The sequence below is a fragment of the Rousettus aegyptiacus genome, unplaced genomic scaffold, assembly GCF_014176215.1.
Source record: "Rousettus aegyptiacus isolate mRouAeg1 unplaced genomic scaffold, mRouAeg1.p scaffold_m13_p_1, whole genome shotgun sequence".
In the NCBI taxonomy this organism is placed as follows: Eukaryota; Metazoa; Chordata; class Mammalia; order Chiroptera; family Pteropodidae; genus Rousettus; species Rousettus aegyptiacus.
The window spans coordinates 102,956,482-102,980,126 of NW_023416284.1; the positions used below are offsets into that span (position 1 = coordinate 102,956,482).

Here is a 23,645-nt window from a genome sequence, read left to right on the forward strand (position 1 = left end):
AAATGATTAATAAAAGCAACCCCAAGCTATGATTAATTTACAAACTTAATAACTATAACATTTTTGCATTCACTTATTGTTTTCCACCCTCCAAGATAAATAAGTGGTAGTCCTGAAATCCTCTGAATACAAAATCTGTCTCCTCCACTACTATCTATGAGCCATTCTAGTGTGTGTGTGTGTGTGTGTGTGTGAAGTTTTATCATCTATCAGCAAAACAGGAGGAGAAACCTAGCCTGAGAACCAGTGAAACCAAATACCAGCATGGTTCTCTAGAAACCAGCCACATGGAAGTGGATGAAACCAGAAAACCCCTGTAACATCGCTGACATAAGTCAAAGTGTTCAGACAGGGTATCTACTTCCAGTTTCTCATGAAAGAGGATCTCAAAATCGCTGAGGTATACTGGCCATTGGAATTCTGTAGAGCCAGGGCTCCCAAGCTAAGCTATGTGATGAAATGTAAAATATAATAAATATAACGTAGTGAAATATATCCTACCAAAAGATTTCACCCTGCCTTACTGCCAAGAAAGACCTTTGAAGTTACTCAGGGACAGTAGGTTTTATATAGAAGACTATGAACTTTTACAGACCCTCCCATGAGTGGCAAATTTCCTAGGCGGAAATGAGTAAGATGAATATATTCCAAGGCCTAGTCACTATCTGTACCTCGTTACCCCAAAATCCTCATTTCTTAAAATAGAGACAATCTCAGAAACAGGAGCCTCAGGTTTACCTCAAAAGACTAGAAAATGCCTGATCATTTTATGCTTGGCAGTTCTTTTTTTGAATCTCCTTGTACATTTTTAGATACAAACCTTGACTAATTTGTATGATTTACAGTTTGGAATGCTGAGGTATCTTAGAACATACATATTTTCAAAGAGTTATAACTTGAGCACATGTACAAGGCAAGGATTAAATACATACAAACTACTCATGTAACAAACACCTAATATTTATTAATAAATTAGTACACTTGAAGGCATTTTTCCAATATCAGTTCCTCACCAATATGCACAAACCTAACCCACACAAAGGGAGTCCACACCACCTTTGCATTAGAATCTGGCAACTGAGCAGTAGAGGGTATGTTGATAAATGGAAGCATAGTTGGAAATATATCAGACAAGAGTTCTTACAGCTGCAGCCATTTTTAATTAAAATGATTGAATTATGAAGGCCTTGAGGGCAGACTGGATCTATCTACTGTGTGTGTATAAAAAACAAGACATTTTTAAAGCAAAGCTGGGCAAATTCTCTATGGAAAAGGTGCCACTGGCACTCAATTGTGACTTTCCAAAGTGCAGCACTGTATTCCAGAATAGCTCAATCCCTAAAAGATGAAGTTCAAGTTCTTTGGTGGCCCAGTTTTCAAGCCACTTAAAGAGCAAGTCCTGATGGCTTGAGGATTTCATGTCTCCAGCCCAGAACATGTGAGTGAAAGAAGAGCACAAGTAATCAAGCATTCTACACGGTGTCAAGAAGAAAACCATACAATCGGCAACAGTGTGGTCAAGTTTCAGCCATGAACATGAACTATACAACAAGGCATATTCAAAAGATAACTCAAAACCTAACTGAATTACAGTGACTCAATGGGTTCTTATATTTCCTTAACCTTTAAGAAAATTCGTAAATGACAAATAATAATAAAAAAAAATAGGAAGAATAGAAAAAGTAGGTGTGGATGTTGAGATATCAAGACTGCTTACAGAATTCACAAGATACTATTATACTTTTAAAGAAAAGGCTCACAACTCGGTGTGTTGGAATAGTCACACTGCATTTGTGGTAAGTTAAGTGAATTTAAAGTGCACAGAACAATTTTCAAAATACATAAGAAGGCAAAACAGAGAAAATATGAAATCTGAAAAACTTTAGTGGTGGCTATTTTGCAACAGTTACACCTCGAAAAGGCTTACAAACTAAATTCCCAGAAGGGTTTAAAAAAAAAAGAAAGAAAGAACTCAAAACACTGGCCATATACTCTGTTAAACACACACACACCCACACCCACCCACACACACACACAGAACAAAGAGAAAAAAACCACCCTGCCACTAAAATGAGTAATTTCCAGAGTGCAGTATCCCCTGTGTTCTACAACAGGTCAGGAAGATGGCTATAAACAGAGTCCAGGAGGGTCTGGCTGGCTTCCTGGCTCTTGACTCCAATAATTTCAAATAGCCGGTCCAGCTTGTCCTCAGCCTGAGGAATCTCCTCAATCACCCGCAGCTCCTCAGGATTCAGAATGTGGAGCATATCATCAAAAATAGGCTGCAAGTCGCAGGGATCCAGGCGTACCTGCCGCAACACTGTGTCCTTCTTTTCTGCAGGAAGGAGAGGGAAGGGAAGGAGACAGATGTAAAGGGACAGTACCGACCAGACACAGAGGGGAGCTAAGAGTGACAGTTACTCTCTCCAGGCGATCCCCACCACACCAACCCAAGGTGAGGGAGTGAACCTCTGGCACATTTTAAACACCAAGGGAGTTTTTACTAGCATTGTCCATAAGATAACAGAATAAGATTTGCCTAACAAAGATGGGCCAAGGATCTGCTTGAATGGGTTGTTGATGTGTCCTTTAATATGACTTTTGCCTAAACCTAAACTACTTATTCTACATTCTTCTAAAAGTCAGAAGGAGAAGGCTATACTACTTTAAAGAACTAAAAAACTAAAATGTGTGTGTGTGTGTGTGTGTGTGTGTGTACAGAGAGAACTTTACTATTGTCCCCATCTATATTCGTTTGCTAAACAAAGATCTCAGCCCATACTTCTCTCCTCAAAAATTCCAAGTCTATGTAATCTGCTTATTTCTAATTACACCACAATATTTTAAAGCTAAACTACTAAGAGCATAAGCACATAAATAAGAAAATAATGCTTCTCGGGTCATACCTTACAGTAGGATGAGGAATTATAACTTTTATTACATTATAAAAAGCTTTCTCTAAAATATACATGTAACAAAATATAAAGTAAGATATAAATATTTTATATAAACATAAAATTAACGTAAATATGTAGTTTATAAATTATAAGTATGTAAAATAGAAAATATTTTGTAAACATATAAAGTACGACATAAAATATAATCTTTTCGCTAAAATATAACAGGAATTAAGCAAACTAGGAAATTTCTAATAAAAATGTTGTCAATATAGTATGCATGCTAATTCTCTACCCTGCTATTAAATACTGAAGGTGGTAAATTATTTACCAAAAGCACCAATCCATGTTTAAAACACTGTTATGTGAAACCAAGCTTAATAATAAAGTTTTAATCAAATCACTAAAACTTATACTTCAGGCTCTTTAAATCCTTGGATTCTGCAAATCTGGTAAATAATTTTCAAAAAACCTGCCAGACTACATTTTATCAGCCCTTCCTGGAAAAACATGCTTGATAGTATCATGAGGATAAAAGGTGACGATACTCCCGCACAGGCTATCAGACAGACAGTGTGAGCTGTACAGATTTTCTCTCAAGTCAGCTTTATCTTGAAGTCTATTACAGGTCTTCCAAGACAGATCATTCGAATGATTCAACTATTAGTGGACTGTGGAAGTAGCAAGGGAGAAACCCTGGAGGCTCTTGAGGAAGGCTTAAAGAATGAATGTCTATACCTTTGGTAATAAAGGAGCCCGTCCTGCTAAGCGCAGAGGAGCCACTGGAAGTGGAGTCACAGCGAAGAAGGGGCTCAGACTCGTCCACGAAGAAGCCTTTGTTCTTCTCCAGTGGGGAGGGCTCCACGGTCAAGAGAGTGGAATTCTCAAGTTTCGTGTTGGGGCTGGGGACAGGGCTCGGGCTAAGTGGGCTGGGGCTCATCGGGAGGGCCAGTTTGTCAGTTTCCAGCTATAGAAGAGAACAACAACAAAATTTTTTTTTATTATATACTGAAAAATTAGAGAGAAAAGTTAAAAATCTCAGACACTATTTTTGTTCCATTAATATTTTATAGATAAATTCTCCCATTCTGACAGTCCTTAATTACCATATTATTGCTAGATACACACATATACACAAACGTACCACATACACACTTTGAAACCCTTTAAGGATGTATGTAAGGATATATATGAGCATTAAAAAATTAGAAAGCATATGCATATGCACCAAAATGTTACCTTCTAAGAGCGGAGCTAGAGAAGGAAAGGAGTGAAGAGGAAGATCTCCAACTTAAAATATAACTTTATAGAGCTAGAAAAAGTCTTAGATAATATCTAGTGTATTCCTTTCTGATATAGGTTGAATTATGTCCCCCCCCCAAATTCATATGTTGAAGCTGTAATTCCCCATACCTTAGAATATGTGGAGACAAGGTCTTTAAAGAGGTAATTACAGTACAATTGGGTCCTAATCCAATATGCCTGCTGTCCTTAACAGAAGAGATTAGGACAAAGACACATACAGAAGGAAGACCATTTGAGGACACAGGGAGAAGATGGTCATCCACGAGCCAAGGGAAGAGGCCTCAGAATCAGCCTACCCTGCTGACATCTTTATCTCGAATGTCTAGCTTCTAGAATGAGAAAATAAAATTATGTTGTTTAAGCTTCCCAGTCTGTGGTACTTTATTACAGAAGCCCTCAAAAACTAATTTACCCTCTCTTCACAAATAAACTGAGGCCTAGAAAAATTAAGGGTTCTCAACCAGTAAGTGGCAGAACTGAGACTAGATCCTAGGTTTCCTGAGTCGCATTTCAAACTAGCTCAGGAATTGAATAAAACTGTGAAAGAATGAGAACAGAGGAGCAAAGGCAAAAGCAGCTAGGAGGAGAGAGTGAGGACCCCACTTCTGCCAGGTTATCAGCCCTTAAGGATATAATGGAGAGCGTGAGCATGAAGCTTGTTGCATTCTGAAGTGGGTGCCAGAGACAATAAGCAGCAGCAAACAAACAAGATGGTTTCAAACGGAGATAGTGAGTTTCATGACCTCTCTGGCTGATGTGTGGAGAACGGATTTTAGGGATACAGGAATCAAAGTAGGGAGACTATTTACCATGCTGCTACAGTGGTTAGGTGAGGTATAATCACAACTGTACCAGGTGTATAGTGGAGATGGGAAAGTGATAGGTGATTTCTTCTTACTTTACAGGTGAAATGACTAAGGCCCAGAGAGGGCACACAGTTACTGGGAGAAAGCCGGTGCTCATCTTAGGTCCATCTGACTTTTCTACTTGGCCCTGTCATTTGACACTATAGAGCTCTGGCATGCACTTGTGGCATTTCTACCCCACTGACTTTATTTTTTTATTGACTCTTGCGGCATGAATGGAAATTTGGGAGGCAGGTGGCCAGGGTTCAAGGAGTGATGTGCACTCTTCCCAGAGTTGTTAATCACCACTCATGAGAACCCTCATAACTTCACTCATACATGTCAAGCAAAACTTCAAGTTCCTCAATCAGAAAGACATGGACCTTCATTTCAAAGCATTAAGTTGAATACTTGTAAAACACGAAGCAAACACGACTGCCTCTTTGACAGTCTTCAAGGCCTGGAAAATTCCTGCAACTGACTGCAGATTCTGAAGACCTGCACATGTCTAATGTTCTGACAGCATTTTTCCTCCATGTAACCGCCCCACACCCTGATTCTGCTTCCAGTGCAAGTTTAAGACTTCAATAACATCCATTCCCAGAGGCACCTTTATGATCCACAGACAAGTCTTATGTACATGCTTTTAAAAATTTAACTTAATAGACCCTGGCATGTGCCCCTCCTCCCTGAAAATTCACATGGCCATTCATGCCAATACACTTTTTTTTTTTTTTAATTCAGTCAATTAGACAAAGAGCAGTTGTCTAAACTCTGTTTCTCAGGAACATTACATTGGATGACATGGTCAGTCAATATAGTGCACTGTTCTTGCTTAAAAAAGAAATTCCTACCCACAAATCACATGCCAACAGACTAAGAAGTCCACCCACCCATTTTCTGAATGCAGTTCAAAACTTTAAATATTTAATTTCTCCCCTACTTTTGCTAAAAGGTCCTAACAGTGGAAATTAAGCACGTAATTTCCAACATAACTTGAAAAGACATAATGCTGAAGTGACACTCTCCTGTAATATAAAAATGTCCCTAAGAATGGTTTTAGTATGACCACATTAAAACCAAAAACTACAGCTAAAGCCAAAATCCATTCAACAATCATCATTCTTCTAGAAAATCTATTCAGCTACTCAGTATGGGTATTCCTCATTTTATGCAGGATACGTAGTAGCTGGTTGAATTTAAGATTTCTCCAAAGTTATTTATAATTTTTTCTGTAAGAAAAAAAAATGCCTCCTACAAACTTACTTCTTTTCTCCCTGTACCTTGATATATACAATAACTATCAAAATTGGTTTGCAACACTACAACTCAAGCATTGTGTCACCTGTGGTATCTCTAACCAGAAACTGAGTCAGCATGATATTCGGAATAAATCGATTCTTTATTAATTGAGAAAGTTCACAGTTCAATATTGAGTTTATAGCAAATAAAGAACAATTATAATAAGATTTAGATATTAAAAGAAGACAGATACTCTAAACAAGAAAGCCAGATTTCCACAGAAGAGGGTCTTATCTTCTTAGAAAAGTTTTGAGCATAAAGTTAACCAAACACTCACAAAATGAGTAACTTAATTTATTCCTTATGCTTCTTTGAGCTTTCCAAACTCTCTACAGGGACACAATAACTTTTTTATAATCAGAAAAACAATAAATGTTCTTTTATAAAAGCAGTCACCACTGATAAGTATATTTTCCTTCTGCTAACTTGAAAATGTTGTGGCTGCAGCAGCTCTTATTTGTACTGGTAGCCAAGAAACAGGATAGTTGGAAGATCACCTACTTGGCTGAGCTCCTCTCTATACTTTTATTAAATGTTCACGGGCACAAAAGGGCAACACTCCTCCCAACTTATTGCAGTGAAGCAAATATTAAGACTGAAAAGAATGGCCTCTGGGAAAACTTCAGCAGTGAGGGGGAATGTATGCATCAGATATTTGAAGTCCCTTTGGAGAAACTTGAAAAGTATAGTTCTTTTTACTTTATAGACATGAGGTAATCGAGCTAACTTGGAAGACTCAACTGAGAAATGAGGTAGAGACAGTACAGACCAAAAAGGGAGGTGAAGGGGCAGGGATAATGAAGGAAGAGCTTCCCAAGCAGCCAAAAACAGATGGTTCTATTATGGAAACTTCAAAAGCCTGCAATTTCTTTTGGCCAAATGAGCCCCAAATATCCTCCTGATTAGTTTTTATGCAAGTACACTTAGTCCCTCCAGCTAGTGTATTTATTAGTCCAAACTGATAAGAGAAGAGATAAATGGTTCACCTGACTCAAGGGCTGAGTCACACCTAGAGGAGCTCCCTTGCTGACCTATTTTCCTTTCTGATTCCCCAAACCCCTGAGAGCGAGGAACCATCCAAATGGATTAGTTAACAGGGTATTGACTGAAATGTACAAGCTTGAACAGCTCTGGGCTACAGAGGTTTGTAGCAGTGTTCGTGAGAACAATGATTTAGCTTGCATTCTGGTTGTGCTGGAATGAGCCACTTCCAGCTGTGTCCTTATAACGCTCCCCGCCATCTCAATCAGAGCCCCCACACTGAAATGCTCACTCTGGGTGCGCACCCAAATCACAACCAGAAACCGAAGCTCAAAAATAATTCTCCTCTTTAATATCAAGCCAAAAACCCACTTCCCTGTTGCCTAGTCTTTCATTAAGTATGGAAGGTTGAAAGTGTTACTCTAGCCCCTGGGAATGGTGGAGCCATGAATGGTAAAGAAAAGTCCCTCCAAGCTTTATCCATGGCAAGGGTGGTATATAAATTAAACAAGATTTGGAGACTACTTTTCTTCTCTCCTACGATCCAGCAGCATTCCTGCATATACTCTGCAAACAAGAATGCGCCGAGAACTCTGGCCTGAGAAGCCATCCTTTCAGCACGAATTTCACGTTGCCCACAGTCCCCTCCTAAGAATCAAAGTTATGAAAATCCTGGAATATCGTTACAAGGGAAGAAAAGATGTATACCACTAACTAGCTGTGTGGTCTTAGAAAAACCACTTCCTCCATCAGACCTGTTTCCTCAATTCTAAGAGAAAACGTTAGCCTAGGTCATGTCTGTTCAAATTATGTCTTGTGTCTTGTTTATTATTTGTCTTGCTATCGCTGTTTCATTCTCTCCCTCCACTTCGTCCCCCACCCCAACTCCCTTTCTACTGCCAAGTTACTGCCAACTGGTTCGCTCAACTAAAGTTTACCACCGAGTTATTTTCAATTACTACCCAATTACAATCTCCCTGGGGTTGCACAATCTGTTTTCATAAAACTAATTAACAACTTTGATGCCTCAGTGACCCCCTGAAATGAAGCATTAATTACCCAGCCTGGATGCTCCTTGCCAATCTGCTGAAATGGTTTGACTTAACCCCTCGGTTCCTGGAAATACCCAGTTGGATTCCACCAGGTCCCCTTTCCCTGCCTTTGTGGCCAGATATGCCTGATAGACTCAAGAAGAAAGTGCTTTACAGTCAAAAGTCACCTTTTCAACTAAACTTTTTCCTCCAGACCTCACCAAACACTTAGAAAGAAGAGTTCTATTACATTTGTGAAAATTTCCATCACTTTAATAATTAGTTTTTAAAAGCCCATTTGCTAAATTCAGGGAAAACTAATTGCTATTCCATCTGAGTGGGCCAGCTTGTTTCTCGGAGGCAGTAAACAAAAAGGGACTTTAAGAAATAAGCCATTATTAATACTGTGCTAAATGATTCAGCATGAAATAAATGCAATCTGCATGCTGTTAAGGTAGCTCTTGTTAGCATCATTTTACAGATGAGAAAACTGAGGTCCTAGGAGGGTTAAGTAACCTCCCCAAGGTCACAGAGCCAAGATTCAGGGATTCAAGATCTTCTGTCTAGTTTCAAATAATCCTCTTTGCTGAGCCATGTCACTTCCCTGCCTGGACTCACTACATTTAGGAAAACTGACAAACCCTGTAAACTCAACATAAGCAGTAATCTCATAATGGAAAGGAACTGTCCTGCCCCCTCAGCCACAGTGAAAGGGCCAGAGGCAGGGTGTGCAAAAACCTGTAACACAATGGCAGAGCTTATACTCTGGCTGGATATTTGTCCTGATATGAAGATGAGAGATTCTATAAACAGGAGACATTTTAACTTTGTTTTCTATTTGAAAAAAAAAATTTTTTTGAAGGTGAAACACAGTCAACTTAATTCTCCTTAAACCATAAAACAAGAGTCTTTGGTTATAAAAATATCACTAGTTACAGTCTTGCCAAGAAGTCCTAGCTGGGAGGGGGCAGTTAGTCAGCAGCCAGAACTCATGATGGGTCTCTTTAGATCCCAACCTACCAGTGACTATTTAAAAAAACAAATTCCATTTCCACTAAAGGTTTATCTCAATGGAATTAACACACAAATACATAACTACAACTATTTAAGGATTATAATATCCCAAGCTTTGTTTCTCCTGCTTTCCAGCTGCTCATGTAATCAAGATCAAATTAGATTTCTGACCCCCATAGGTCTATGTAGGCATGTGCTCTGACAGCAATAAACATTATCCTTCTTCCCATAAAAGTATCTCTTGATATCTGAATCTATTCAGGCCCTATGTTTACAGGAATTCAGATAATAAGAAACACTTTGTTAACCAAATGGATTTGGTTCCAGGATATCAGATATAAAAGAAGGTTTAGATAATCATGGTTATCAGCCCTATCTCCACAAATTCATCTAAATCTGTTTAATTTCTAAGTTCAGGTATCATTGTACCTGTATACAATGATTTCTCCCTTAAAAAAAAAAAATAAAACAAACACACTGCCCCCAACAAAAAGGGGAAAAAATAGATTTCTTTAAAGTCCCAGATAATAGAAGACAATGACTTAGATTATTCTTCTGAGTGTGAATTCTTGTTAAATCCAACCCATTTGGACAAGAATAACCCAAATTTACTCAGAAATTTTTTTCTTTTGCAAACAAAAGGAAAAAAGTAAAAAGGAAAATAGGAGGATGCTGATTCTTAAACCTTTAAAAGAAGGGTTGTCCACTGTAAGAAATTCGGAGGAAGTCTTGGAAATAGAAATATGGACTAGAAACATACACTCACATATATGGATGGAGAAAAATGACGAAGAAGAATAATCAACTCTAGGTAATAGGTTTATGGGTGGTCGTTGTATAGTGCTTTCAACTACACTCTTTTGTTAAGTCTTATTTTTAAAACTTAAGACAATAGATAAATGAATAAATAAGAAAGGCTAAGAAGAGCCAAATAACCTTAAGATAAAAAATTCCCCAAACTTTTCCTAGTCTTCTGTTTAGTCTTTTGTTATATTTCCTTCTTTTTTCTTCTGCCCAGCCCAGACCATAGAAAAGGGAGCAAAGAGGTGCTTCCATTGCATAAGTAGTAAACAGCACTAACACTTAAATCTAAATTATCAACTGGCAAGTAGACATTTTCAGTCTTAGGCTGTCTAGATCTCCCTGGGGTCATGGGACGGAAGCAAGAACACGGTGAACTCACTGCCCAGGTGAGTGGGGAGCCAACAGCAGAGCCTACAGGATGAACTCGCCCACCCTCAGGAGCCTCACAGAATTAGCTTGATCGAATAATGGCAAAATCACTGGAGAATTATTTTTAAAAACATCTCTCACCCACCCTAGATCTATCCAAACATAGGATAATGAAAGGATTTTGTTTCAACTGCAACCTTACTTTAAGCCATGCTTTTAAACTTTAGCCCAGGTTGGCTGGACAAGGCCTATTTCTCCCTTTTAAGTACCCAAAGCCCAAATCAAGGTAGCTGCTACAGTCTTGTGTATATATGTCATCTGCTAATTCTGATCATTTCTAAAGAGTTAATTTCAAAAGTGATTCCCAAAGGATACACATCTACCCACATTTAAGTCAAAGTGTGGGTGGCCAATCCTTGCCTTAAGCAAGAGAATTGTTCCTCTTCCGGATGCACCGCGCAAAAAGCACAGGAAGTCAGGACAAGTAGTGCTGCACAAAGCTGCCAAAGCCGGTAAGAACCAGCTGGCTCCGCAGGGAGGGAGGGCGTGCCCCGCCCAGCTGCTAGAGCAAGTGTCTGCGAGCTGTCCAGGCAGGCCATTGACATAAATGCTAATGTCACAGCCCTGAGCTGACTCACTGGACTGGCTTTGTCAACAAAGGAAGTGAGGATAATGAGTAAGTGGACTCCTTTAGTTCAAAGCTAGCGCCCACTCACAATCAAATATACTACAGAGCCTTATAAAAGTTCACCCCATGGATATTTGAGGAGGTAACCCTGTTGGAAATGATTTGGATTTCCCAAAACTTCACTCAATATTCAGGTAGCCTTTCCACAAAAGAAAAGCCTCTGGACAATTCCAATCATGAAAAAAGTTGCAAGAATCTTCTAAGCATGCCTTAAGATACTCTGGAAGATAGAAAGTAAGTTCATAGAAAACGACCAAGGAAAGAAAGTGTAAGCTCATCTGTGACTCGACTCAAACTTTTGAATTTGGCAAATTTGATTAAATGAAAATTATTTAATAAAATCATGAGTTGGATTCATGCCGATGGAATTAGAGTATATGTGGTAAGGTACAAAAGGGAATACAGTGAAAAATACATCTCTCACACCAACCTCTAGCTTCCAGGTCTCAGCTACTCAGCTCCCCTCAAGGGTGGTGACTACTTTTACCAGTTCCCCATGTAATCTTCTAGAGACAGTGTACACTTATACCACACTAAATAGGAACACAACATATGCTCCACTCTATCGCAGCTCGATTTTTTTATTTTACAATTAAAAAAATTTTTTTTACAATATAGTGTGGCACGGTGTACATACTGTTCTACATTCGCCTTTTGTCATTTAAAAACAATGCTTGAGGTTAGCACACAAAGAGCTGACTCACTCTTTTTGACAAGTTCATAGCGTTCTACTGTATACGGATGTTCCATGACTTACATAGCCGGTTCCCTATCAGAGGGCACTTGTATTGCTTCCATTCTTTTGTTATTATAAATAATGCTACAATAAATATTCATATTTGCATCATTCTGCACACCTGTGGGATAAATGTAGGACATATTCCTAAAAGTGGAATGTCAGTGGTCAACTGACATGTACTTTGGTAGACAATGCTGGATGGCCCTCCACAGGACTGAGCTGCTATACACACCCATTAGCAGTGGATGCCGTTGTTCTTTCCCTTTTCCACACAACACAAGGATAGTGCCATACCTATCCCTCCTTACCAGTCTAAGAGGTCAAAATTATCTCAGTGCAGGTTTCAATTTGAATTTTTCTTATTCTAAATGAGGTTTAAAATATGTATACCTTTAAGAGCTTTCAGTTATTTCTTTTTCTGTGAACTGTCTTGTTCACAGACTGCCCGTTTTTCTTTTGGGTTGTTGTTCTCTTAATTAATTTGGAAAAGCTCTTCATTTTTTAAGGACATTAACCCTATGCTGTAAACGACTTCTCTCAGTTATTATTTTGTCTTTAGATTTGCCTATGTGTTTTCCGACTTGTATATTTATTACTAAGTACTTAAATCTTTCTTGTATGGGTTCTGTGTTTTATATCATTCTTTATAATCATGACAGTGATAAAAACGAAAAAATTTTCCTCATTATGTTTCCTAGTACCTTTTGGATGATAAGTCATTCTAATAGTTGGTCATTCCAGCCTATCCCCTGACTCATCCCAACTTTGGAGAAATCAAAGTTCCCTCTGTAACAATTTTTTACGGGAAAAGCATGAGTGACAGCTGTCCCTCTCAAAGAAATGTTGTGGAATAAGTGATTAAAATGTTGAAATTAACTGGTGTGTAATAAAATCTACTTCTAACCATGATGGAATTCCTCATCAATAAGTGTGCCCACTATGGGCATTTGGGTTATAATAGATCAAGAGACAGTCTCACAAACATAGGGTGAGAAGCTAGGCCAAGATTAGAAGCCACTAAGTTTTGGCCAGATATGTGTTTTGGCTTTTACAAAAAATAGAAATATGATCTGCAATTGGTAATTGATGGAGAAAATAAGTTTCTTTTCAAATTGTTGATTCTGATTTCCATCCAGCACTTTCTGAGAAAGCCAGTAAAGGTGTGGATTAAAGGGCTAGAAAATGTCATCGACTAACAGTATCAGCCTTTTCTGAATGTTGAGACACCATGTCGCAGGCAAAAAATAAAAGGCTATCTCAACTCCTTTATACAACAGTTTCACAGAATATATTCTAAAGTTTGGCTCACATACTATCCCTCCTATAAAACTGTCAGCATCTGGAGTTATGATGCCTGTTTTTGTGTTTTGTTTTGTTTTGTTCTGTTGCGTTGTGTTTGCGTATGTGTGTGTTTCATTTACGACTGACATGTGCATTCATTGAAAGTAGAGTAGTATTATTTGTTCTTGAGTCAAAAAAGGGGACTGTGGAATTCAAATTCTAATAGAAAATAGTAGCTAAGATTTACTGAGCCCCCTACTATATGCCAAGTGCAGGACTGTGCTTTTATACTCACTAACTCTAATCCTCACCAGATCCTTAGAAGGTAATAATGAAGAAACTGAGGCTTAGAGACATAATGGAACTTGCCCAAGGACACACAGTGAGTGGCAAAGGCAAGATTCAATCCCAATCCAGAGAAACAAAATCAGATCGTTCAATTTGTCAGTTCCTTCTATTAGTTCCTGGAGATTCAAAGTTCAAACTCCAGCAAGTGATCTGAAGTGGCACACTGGCACCTTATTCCTGTACTTTTATTATTTCAGAACAGTGAAAGGTTTCTGAAAAGCTTGCTACTGAGCAAAACAAAAATAATTTCTAAGTAAATCAGAAGTTCTTTACAGAGAAGTCTTTAGTGTGAAAAAGCAGGTGGGGCTCCCTGGGCAGAAACCAGATGGGAAAGTCTCTGGGAAGAAGACCAAAACATAGTCTTGAAAGAAACTACAGTCTGTTTTTGTTTTTGTTTCAAATGACTTTCAAATGGACAAATATGTATCTGCTCTTGTTTTCTATGTATATGTTAGAGGGTCAGGTACAATCTTAGAATTCATTTGATGTTATCTGCAATTCATTCTGCACACTTCCATTATAACATTTGATTATTCCACTGAATTATAATTATTTGCACATGTGTCTCATCTTAGTGAGTGAGCTATGAAAGGCAGGAGGTAGCTTTCTTCTTTACATAGTACCAGGCACACAGCTGGTGCTCAGCAAAAGGTTGTCAACTAACTGAATGAAACCTTAAAATATGATAAGTAGAACAGCCTGAAACGTCATTAAAAGTCTAAAGGCTGATTCATAGACATCACTTCTTTGTGCACAATGACCACATTAAACACAAGCATCACTAAACGTACCTGGGTCTATTGTGTGTCAGCAATCCTTTTATAATGTCTCCTCGCCACCTCAGAAGTTCCCCACAACCCACAGTCATACTCTCCAAATTAAGTAACTTGACCTTAAATGACCCTCTATAATGTGGTAACACAACAGGGGGCAGGTAGTTTAGCTACCAGCATAAGGCCGGAGGAAAAATAATCCCTATTTTCTAAGATATGACCAACTGGCAAATTAAAGATAAAGACAAATTTGAATAGTCAAAAAGCCAACAGTTAAATGTACAGCTGGTATTTGCTTCAACTTGCCCTCGCTATATTAAATTTCTGAAATTAGCTGGTCTCAGAAAGACCACAGATAAGGACAGCTGCATCCTGCAGCTGGTAAGCAAAAAAATCAGTAAGTGCAGTTCCCTCTGCAGCAGAAGCAGAGGTTCTGTCCTCGCCAAAAGAGACTGCCCAGTGCTCTTCCCACTGTTAAGAATCTCCCAGTTGACTATACAGAGCGAAGCCACCCAGTCTCCAACACAGAGTCTACTGTAGTCAAGAGAGTGAGAGTAAGAGAGAGAGAGGGAGAGAGGGAGAGAAAGAGTGAGAGAAAGAGAAACTCTGTCCCTGGTACATAGTTTTATGTGGTTTCCGGAAAGGATTAAGATACCCTAACAAAGAATCATTCTATTAAGTTCAGTCAGCAACACTGACTTCAGGTCCACTAGTTGTTAAATTACAGTGTAATTTTAATTTAACCTTATGGAAGAAGGGGAGGAGGAATGAAATACCCAACTCCCCGACCTGATCAACACCAATTCTTTACATTTGTGAATCTCTGGTCAAAGCAGCACTTTATATTATTTTAAATTATTGGAGTTGTTTTTAATATTGTTATTATTTAAATGTACTTTTTCCTCCCTTTTTCAAAATGAAACAATAAATGCTGAAAATCAAATCGCAATTACTTCTGAACCTAGCCACTAAATACCACTTTAATATCTCACTTCTTTTACATCTTACAGTTTAACAAGCTACTACACCTCATTTAACTCTAATAACCACTTGAATTCCCATTTAAAAAAAAAAAATCGGAATTAATGAAATTGTCTGCCCAGGGTATTCTATTGAGAAAAATAAGTCTACCCCTTCAAGGCAGGGTTGAGGGGTGGGGTGAGGTAGGGAGAAGTTTGACTAGTTAAGCCTATCTAAATATACAAAGTCTTTAGAGAAAAAAAAAAAGAGAGAGAAAAGAAACATAAAAGGAAACCTAGAAATTCAGTTCTTCGTTTCCCTTTTTTTCTGATAGCCATTCAGAGAGCAGACCATTATCTCCACATATACCACCACTTTTGTTTCTTCACTAAAGAAAACATCCCTGCCAGGACCATTTGCTCAGGCAGCAAGGAATAAATATTTACAATTAGCTGGAATTTCCAGTTCTTGGGCTCTGAACCCAGATATAACCTTTGTGCTCCACCGTCCATTTTAAGCAGTCTTGGAAGGCAGTCTACTTTAACTAATAACTCTGTGTTCAAGATTTAAAGTATCTATTATGTGTATGAGTTGGAGCTAGTTAGGAACATTCTTCCATCTCTCTTGCCTCTAGAGCATGGGAATAATTGCAACTATTAATAGTACACAATCACTAAGTGCTGACTGTGGGGCACACATAATTCTCATAACGGCTCATGAGGATAAGCACTAACGGCATTCCCATTTTCTCAGGAAAAAACTGAGGCAATGAAGCCAAGTAATTAACCATAATGTCCCCAAAGTGAGATGCTGCCAGGACAGGAACTTACACCGGCATAAACCTTGACACCAATGTTCCAATTTGCAGCCTTTAATGGCTGATTAGTAGTACGTCCAGTACTTCCCTCTTCCCACTCTTGTGGATTTACTCCCCTAAATTATATGATATGTTTCTTCCATTCAACTGTAAGCTTCCTTGATAGCACTGACTTTGTCTTCCTTACTCATCTTTGGATTTGCCCAAAGTACATAGTATAATATTGTGTACATCATTTGTTATGTAATATAGATTTAAAAATAAAATCCCAACATCTCTTTTGCTGTTAACAGGGGAAATGTAAAACTAAGCATGAAGTACTGAGAGAAAAAAAAAAGCTTAAATTCTATTTTCCAGCTATCCTTCAAAAGCAAAGGGTAAATAATGCAATTATTTATTTAGTGGTCATTTTCCAGACAAAGAAAAATGGAGTTTACTGCTGGAAATTTACAGTAAGTATTCTTTAGGCCAAAGAAAAATGACCTCAGGTAGAAGTTGAAGCTGCAGAAAGAAATGAAGAACAGAAAACATTTATTAGTAGGTAAATCAACATAAATCCTGACCATGAAAAACCACAATAATTATGCCTTTCAGGGGTTAAGAAATACATAGTATTAAAATTCATGACAATAAAAAACACAATGCAAAAGAAGAATAAACAGGACTGAAGTTTTCTATGGCTATTGTATTGTTTGAAAACAGTAAAAACTGCACATCTATAAAATGATTCTCATAATTTAAGTATGCATGTTGTAATCTTCATGGTATCCATTAAGAGTAAAGTTAAATATGTGTAGCTAACAAGCTAATAAAAGAAGAAAAGTGGAATAATAAAAAATATTTGATCTAAAAGAAGACCAAAAAAGGAAGAAAAAAAAAGAGAACAGAGCAAATAGAAAACAAATAATAAGATGGTTATCTTAAACTTAGATACTTGAGTAAATAAAAATAAAATCACACTGAAATTCCCTAAATGACAAAAACTGTCACACTATATTTTTTAAAAACCTTGAATACAAGCTGGATTACAAAAGACTTCTTTAAATAAAGCTACAGGGGAAAAACATCAAAAGAATGGGGAAAAAAGATAACACACAATTTGGAATGCTGTATTAGGTTTTTGTTTCATTTTGGTTTTTAAATAGCTTTGGCCAAGTACCAGTAACTACCAACTATTGTCCTACTGCTTTGTTGCTTCTTCCACATGCTCATGCCCTGGAAGAGAACAATAGATATGATTCTGGAAAACTGATTTCAGTTTAGATGCTGAACTCGAAAGAAGTGAGTACTAAAAAATACAGCTCATACTTCAAATAAAGAGTCAAGTGGGTGAATGGATAAACAAACTGTGGTATAACTGGACAATGAAATATTCAGCGCTAGAAACAAATAAGACGTCAAGTCATGAAAAGACACGAAGGAAACTTACATGCATATTACTAAATGAAAGAAGCCAATCTGAAAAGGCTATATATACTGTATGATTCCAACTGTATGAGATTCTGAAAAAAAAGGTAAAACTATGGAGACAATAAAAAGATTAGTAGTTGCCTAGGGGTGGTAGGTGGGGTAAAAGGAAAGAGAAATAGGAAGAATATAGAGAATTTTTAGGGCAGTGAAAATACTCTATATGATATTATAATGATGAATATACGTAATTAGACATTTGTCCAAACCCATAGAACACCAAGTATGGATGATTATGTGTCATCATAGGTTCATCCTTGGTAAAAATATGCCATTCTGGTGAGTAGCATTGATAATGGGTGAGGCTATGCATGTGTGGAAGCAGTGGGTATTGGGAAAAGTCTGTATCTCCCTGTCAATTTTGTTTTAAACCTAAAATTGCTCTAAAAATATTGTCTTAAAAAAAGAACTCGAAGAACACATCAAAAAGTGAATTTTACTTTATAATTTTTTAATGCATAACATTAAAAAAAAAAAGGTCAGACCGAATGTGTTCAATTAAAAAATGGCTAACAGGCCACTATGGTTAATAATGGACTAGCTGTTCTTGACAGAGGTTAAGTAAAAGGCACAGAGAGGGCTAATCCTTTGAATGGAACATAACATAGGTGCTCTCTGACTCATAAATAAAAAAAAAACAGTAACCATTTTTAAACACACACAGTCATTTTTACACATTAAGAGTCCATTAATTCCCAGGGCAAAGTCTCAAATCCCCAGCAGTACCACAATACACAAATAATACAAATCCATCGTAAGATGGGGAGAATGAGTCTCAATTATGCCCCCTGCATTCTGATTCTCTTGTTTGACTCAACAAATCTCAGAGATAAACAATGAACATACAGTTACATACTGTGTGATTAGTAAAAGCCAACAGCCAGAAATTCATGTTTGCTGGCTATTAGAGTCAGAGCTGGGTCCAGAATGTTGCTAGACAATGATGGACATTATTATTAAAACATGGAATAAGAAGCTTAATATTGCCTTCTCAGCCTCCATCATAACACAAAGGCTACACTAGCACCAAAGAGAAAGCTAGCTGTAAGATACTTTGATGCCTCTGTTTCTTAAAAAATAAAAAACAAAAAATAGGTATTATAATCTTTTTGTATTATAGATAGAGCAAGGAAAGAACTACACGGTACAAGAGTTTGGCACTCGCAGGTGTTTTTTTCTTATTCACTGACCCAGTGATTTTTGTTATGAATCACTCTCCTTGATATTTGGTCTCCTCCATGGAGACTTTTGGCCACTGTTCCCACCAGCTATGACAATGCCTGGAATAAAGCAGGTGCTCAATAAACATTCATAGAACTCAATGGAAACATCAGAGAAACAAAAAGTCATCTGTTATAGTCAATACCCTATCACCATAACTACCATCTTCCCCAAAAAATATCCCAAAGACTAGATCTAAATTCTAAGTGATTGCTGAGTGTACATAGAGAAATGAGATGGATCTGCAGAAACCAAAAACGAAGTAAGTTTAAGTAAGTTTTTGGAAAATCTGACCCAACATCACAAACCTCACTTAGTCCTAATAAGGAAGAATGGATTGTCACACGAATCACTGCTCTCCCTAAATTAAAATGAGGATGGTTCCCTCTCTCGATTTAGCACAATGAAACAAAGCCCTATCTTTTCTTACACCCTTTCAGCTTTGTCATTTAAAAAGATATTTTAAATCACAAAAGTAATGTTTTCATTATAGAAAATGATAAAAAAGAAAATCACTTCTAATTCTATTACCTAGATTTAATAATACATTATTATTAACATTTATGCTTTTTACGATTTCCTGTATTTATCTTTTCCCATGCTTAGATTTCCTTTTTCTAATGAGAAATACAAAACACAGTTCAGTAACCTCTTTTTCCCTTAACAAAACATGATCATCTTTCTACCTAATTGAATATCACATTTAACCAAATCCTAACATAGCATCATTTTATCTTCCTTGTAGGCATCATCAAGAAGATCTAGTGACTTATTTTTAAGAATTCAAATCCCTCCTCAAAGCTGCTGCTTGCTCTGCCAGACCTCTCCAAGGAAAGCCAGCACTCGAAGGAAACACAATAACATTTCCCTCTGGACCCCTTTTTTTCAAACTGCTGCCATTTTACTTAATTGGAGGTTAAACATCTCCCTTTCCTTTCCCCAAATCCAACTATTTAAAGCCCAGTTTTAGTTGTGAACCATAATTACTGAGATCGTTTCTCAAAGGGTCTCAAGACATTGGTGTGTGCTTTTGAATATTTACCAATGCCTATTAGTAAATATTTTTTCTGAAATTTCACATTTCAAAGAAGTTAAAAATATGTCAAGAGTTTTAAGGATCAACTTCAGAGTCAACTAGCACCTATAAATTTTTATCTAGTCACTTAGATAAAAGATCCTTCTGATGATTGTTTAGAAACACTACACTGTTGGTATAAAAAGGCATTTGGATTTCTTAAATATGTAAAATTGAGTCCTTCAATACATAAATATGGTGCAGAAAAATAGTGAATTAGAGTTGATAGGAGAAAACTCTCCCTAGTTCTTTCAGGTGGAGTTCAGACCACTAGAAAAGAACACAGGCAGAGTGGCCTTTTTAATTTTGAGAAGTTTTATCAAGTTTTAGTATCAGCATTTTTTTTTTTTTTTTACTTCGGGAGTATGTTCCTCATCAAAGCTTATGAGGAATATGATTTAATATCCAAATTTGTACTTACATGACCTTTCAGGGAAGCACCTTATGATTAAGGAAAGGCTAAGTATAATGAGTCACACCACGGTTTTAACTACCACTTGGAGAATACTTCCAAGGTGTCAGGCGTTTTGTGGACTTTATTTCTAGTCTTAATTAACCCCATAAAATAAAGTTGGTTTACAAATGAGATAACAAGCAGAGAAAATTGAAGTAATTTACCCGTGGTCACCGAGTTAATAAGTGTCAGAGCCAGGATTCAAATCCAATATTGTCCGACTCCAAAGCCAGGGCTCACTGAACAGACTATAAATAAATCACACTCCTAGGTCCCTTCAGTTCCCATCCCATGCAGGGATGGAGCAAGCCCAAGGAGGAGGATCGATCCTGTTATTAACTGCTGCCAGCCCCACCAGCATGCTCAGGGGATAAGATGGAGCCTTCCTAAGCCACATCACAGAAAACAGCCTCTGGAGAGGAGAGGATATAGGGAAGAAAAAAAAAAAAAATTCCCTCATGGCTACAAGGAGTAGATCAGGCTGCACAATCTGATGTTAGGACCTAACCCAAAGACAATGATTCTTAACTTCGCACATTAGAAGCACTTGGAGATCTTTGACAAATATTATTATTAGTCCTTCCCATAGATTCTGATCTGATTGTTCTACAGTGGGGTCCAAGTATCAGAATTTTTGTAAAGTTGTCTAGATGATTCTAACGGACAACCACTGAGAAACACCACCCTAAAGGGGTGTGTGTGTGTGTGTGTGTGTGTGTGTGTGTGTAAACCTAAACACCAAATACCAGTTAGTTTTCCTTATTTCATATACCTGATGAAACTTAAAGCACAGGAACCAACAGGTTAGTAAGAAAGACTGACAACCCGGGGTTCATTACCTGCGCGGTATCTTCCATCAGTCCCCGAATCTTCTCCACTACATCATTGCGCCGGTGCTGGCGCAGAGCGCTGATTAACTGCGCAAGGCTGGCCTCGGGCCCCCGGATGGTCCAGTGCTGCAGAGCTGCATAGGCCCGCTCGTGGTCCGCTGTGTACCCGTTGGAGAAAGCGGCCACCTCCCTTTCACTGGCATTGCACAAAAACTGATAGATATCCTTCCACTGGCTTCCCACTTGGGCGGCAACAAGCTTCAGGATATCAATACCTATTCCAGAGACAAAACAAAATTTAAAAAACAAACACAAACATGTGAGGGAATGTCTTTATATAAAGCCACTCTGTTTCAATGAACTCAAACAATGCTTATTGTCATACATCAGAGGAATGCATTGCCTTCTATATGCACTTGGCACATGCAACCCATCTTGGGGACTAGTTAGGCACCCTCCTGCAAATTTCACTTTCTGAATATGGAACTAGAAGAAGAAGCAATCCTAAAAGTATGATAAATCACCCGTAAAAGATGTTTTTAAAGCCAAACCCAAACAAAGGAATCAGAATGATTCCTCTGTTACTGCTAAAAAATAAAAATAAAAATAAAAATAAAAAATAAATAAAAAATAAAAATAAAAATTAAAAAACTGTAGCCAAATAAAATAGAGGCTCCCAGACTAAAAAAGTGGTGACTTAATAAAATCTAGAAGAAGATAAACCACATTAAAACTACAGTGGAGTTCATCCAGCACTATCTGGGTAAAGGGTGTCAGATTCTGGCAAGGGTGTCCATTATGTCAACTGATGACATAGCCAGCTCTTTCAGCCCAATGGAGGCATTCTTTAAGAACGTCTGGCTTCTTGTGCTCTAATTTATGCTCAAGAGGCAATTTTCTGATCTATTATTCAGTCTCCTAAATTGACTTGCACAGTTAGAATAAAGACAACAGCCCAAATGACACTGTGATAACAATAGCTATTATCTTCCAGGCATTATACTAAGGCATGAGCTCATTGGACAATTTTATAAAGCATAACATTCTAGTTGCACAAGAAAAAAAAAGCACTTAGAAAAGTTATGCAATTTGCCTAATATTATAAAGGTAGGTAGGTGGCTTGGATGATAAGCCCAATTAATCAGATAATGTTTATATCGTCATTCTAGCTTAAAAATCAGTGTGGTTCTATAGTCCCCAAATCTAATGAATACAGGGTGAAATGCCAAAACCAAATTTCAGAGTCTGCATGCTCAAGATGGGCACCTGGCACCAATCCTCTGTGAGATGCATCTTTCCCTAAGTAGCCTGTTTTGGTGTCTTCCTCTCTTACAATTTCTCTCTGAAATAACACATTGGCTTTGCCCAAATTTATGTACATGGCGTGTGTATGTAAACTCAGGGTAAGGGCCCTGGTAGTTTACCACATCAGGTGGGTGAGTCCTCTGAGTCAATACCATGTCTTCCAATGAGGCCACACTCACATGCCCTGTTGCCAAGTTATAGTTAACAATGTCTTAAAAACATTTACTGCTCAATAAGCAAAATAAGGCCATGGTCCCTTAGTGAAGAAAGTATAAAAAGACAACAAAGAGGAGCTTCCTGTTATGGTTAATTGAAATTTTCAATTAATTAGAGGTTCACCAAGAAAAAAAAAAAAACTTTTTTGTTCCAATCAGTTGTTAGGGGAAATATTTATAAATGGAGCTATCAATTTTTGCCTAAGAAAAGAGCAATATTCATTCCAGAAGTTTTTTGGAAAATGTGGTTCCTCAATATAAATCCTTACTCTGCCATGCAATCTGATTGAGGCAAATGATTTAGGAGGCTGCATACACACCCTGAATCAAACCTCTGAAAATGGTTTTTGAAAAATAAGTTGGAGTAGAGGCTGCTTTCTTGTCAACTATAAAAGTAGAATGCCACAAATTGAGACATTACTGTACTTCTCACACTATTTTCTTTGGCAGTGAAAATACACTTGAACTAGTTACTTTTCAGTTTTCATAGCAATGTTTAGCCAGACATACAGAGCTTTTGATTTCAACCAAACAGACTCCTCAAAAACCCATGTCCTACTTAAAACCCCGCAGGTAACTTTGAGGAGGAAGACAGCTCTTTGTGGTTGGCATGGTAGATTGTGCCAAACACCAAAAGGCTTGTTAGTCCCTGTATCTTAATTTAGGTCAATTTGACTAAGGTCCGCAGTGTCTTACATGAAAACATGCCTGGGTTTTCTTGTATGTCGGTCCATTGCTTAAATCTTCATAATGCCAGTGACAGTGTGGCTTTGGGCAAACCACTAACTGTCATGTCCGTTTCCTCATTTGTACAATGGAGATACTCACTTTGGTCCCTGGGGATGAGCTGATTAACATTTTCTATAGAGTGGATTTATTTTTGGAAGTACCCCATCATTATAAATGTTCCATATACTACGCACT

The 23,645-nt window shown here is 37.7% G+C and overlaps 1 protein-coding gene across 1 annotated transcript in view; it reads right to left on the reverse strand.

Moving 5' to 3' along the window:
- Nucleotides 1-942: 942 nt before the first annotated feature.
- TNFRSF21 (TNF receptor superfamily member 21) overlaps nt 943-23,645 on the reverse strand; it is a 59,512-nt gene continuing 36,809 nt past the window's right edge. Inside the window, exons 4-6 of the mRNA XM_016158932.2 lie at nt 21,211-21,476; nt 3,636-3,864; nt 943-2,335 (exon numbers count right to left, since the gene is read on the reverse strand). Of these exons, the coding sequence (XP_016014418.2) occupies nt 2,106-2,335; nt 3,636-3,864; nt 21,211-21,476 (725 nt within the window). The 3' untranslated portion in view covers nt 943-2,105. The remainder of the gene's footprint in view (nt 2,336-3,635; nt 3,865-21,210; nt 21,477-23,645) is intronic.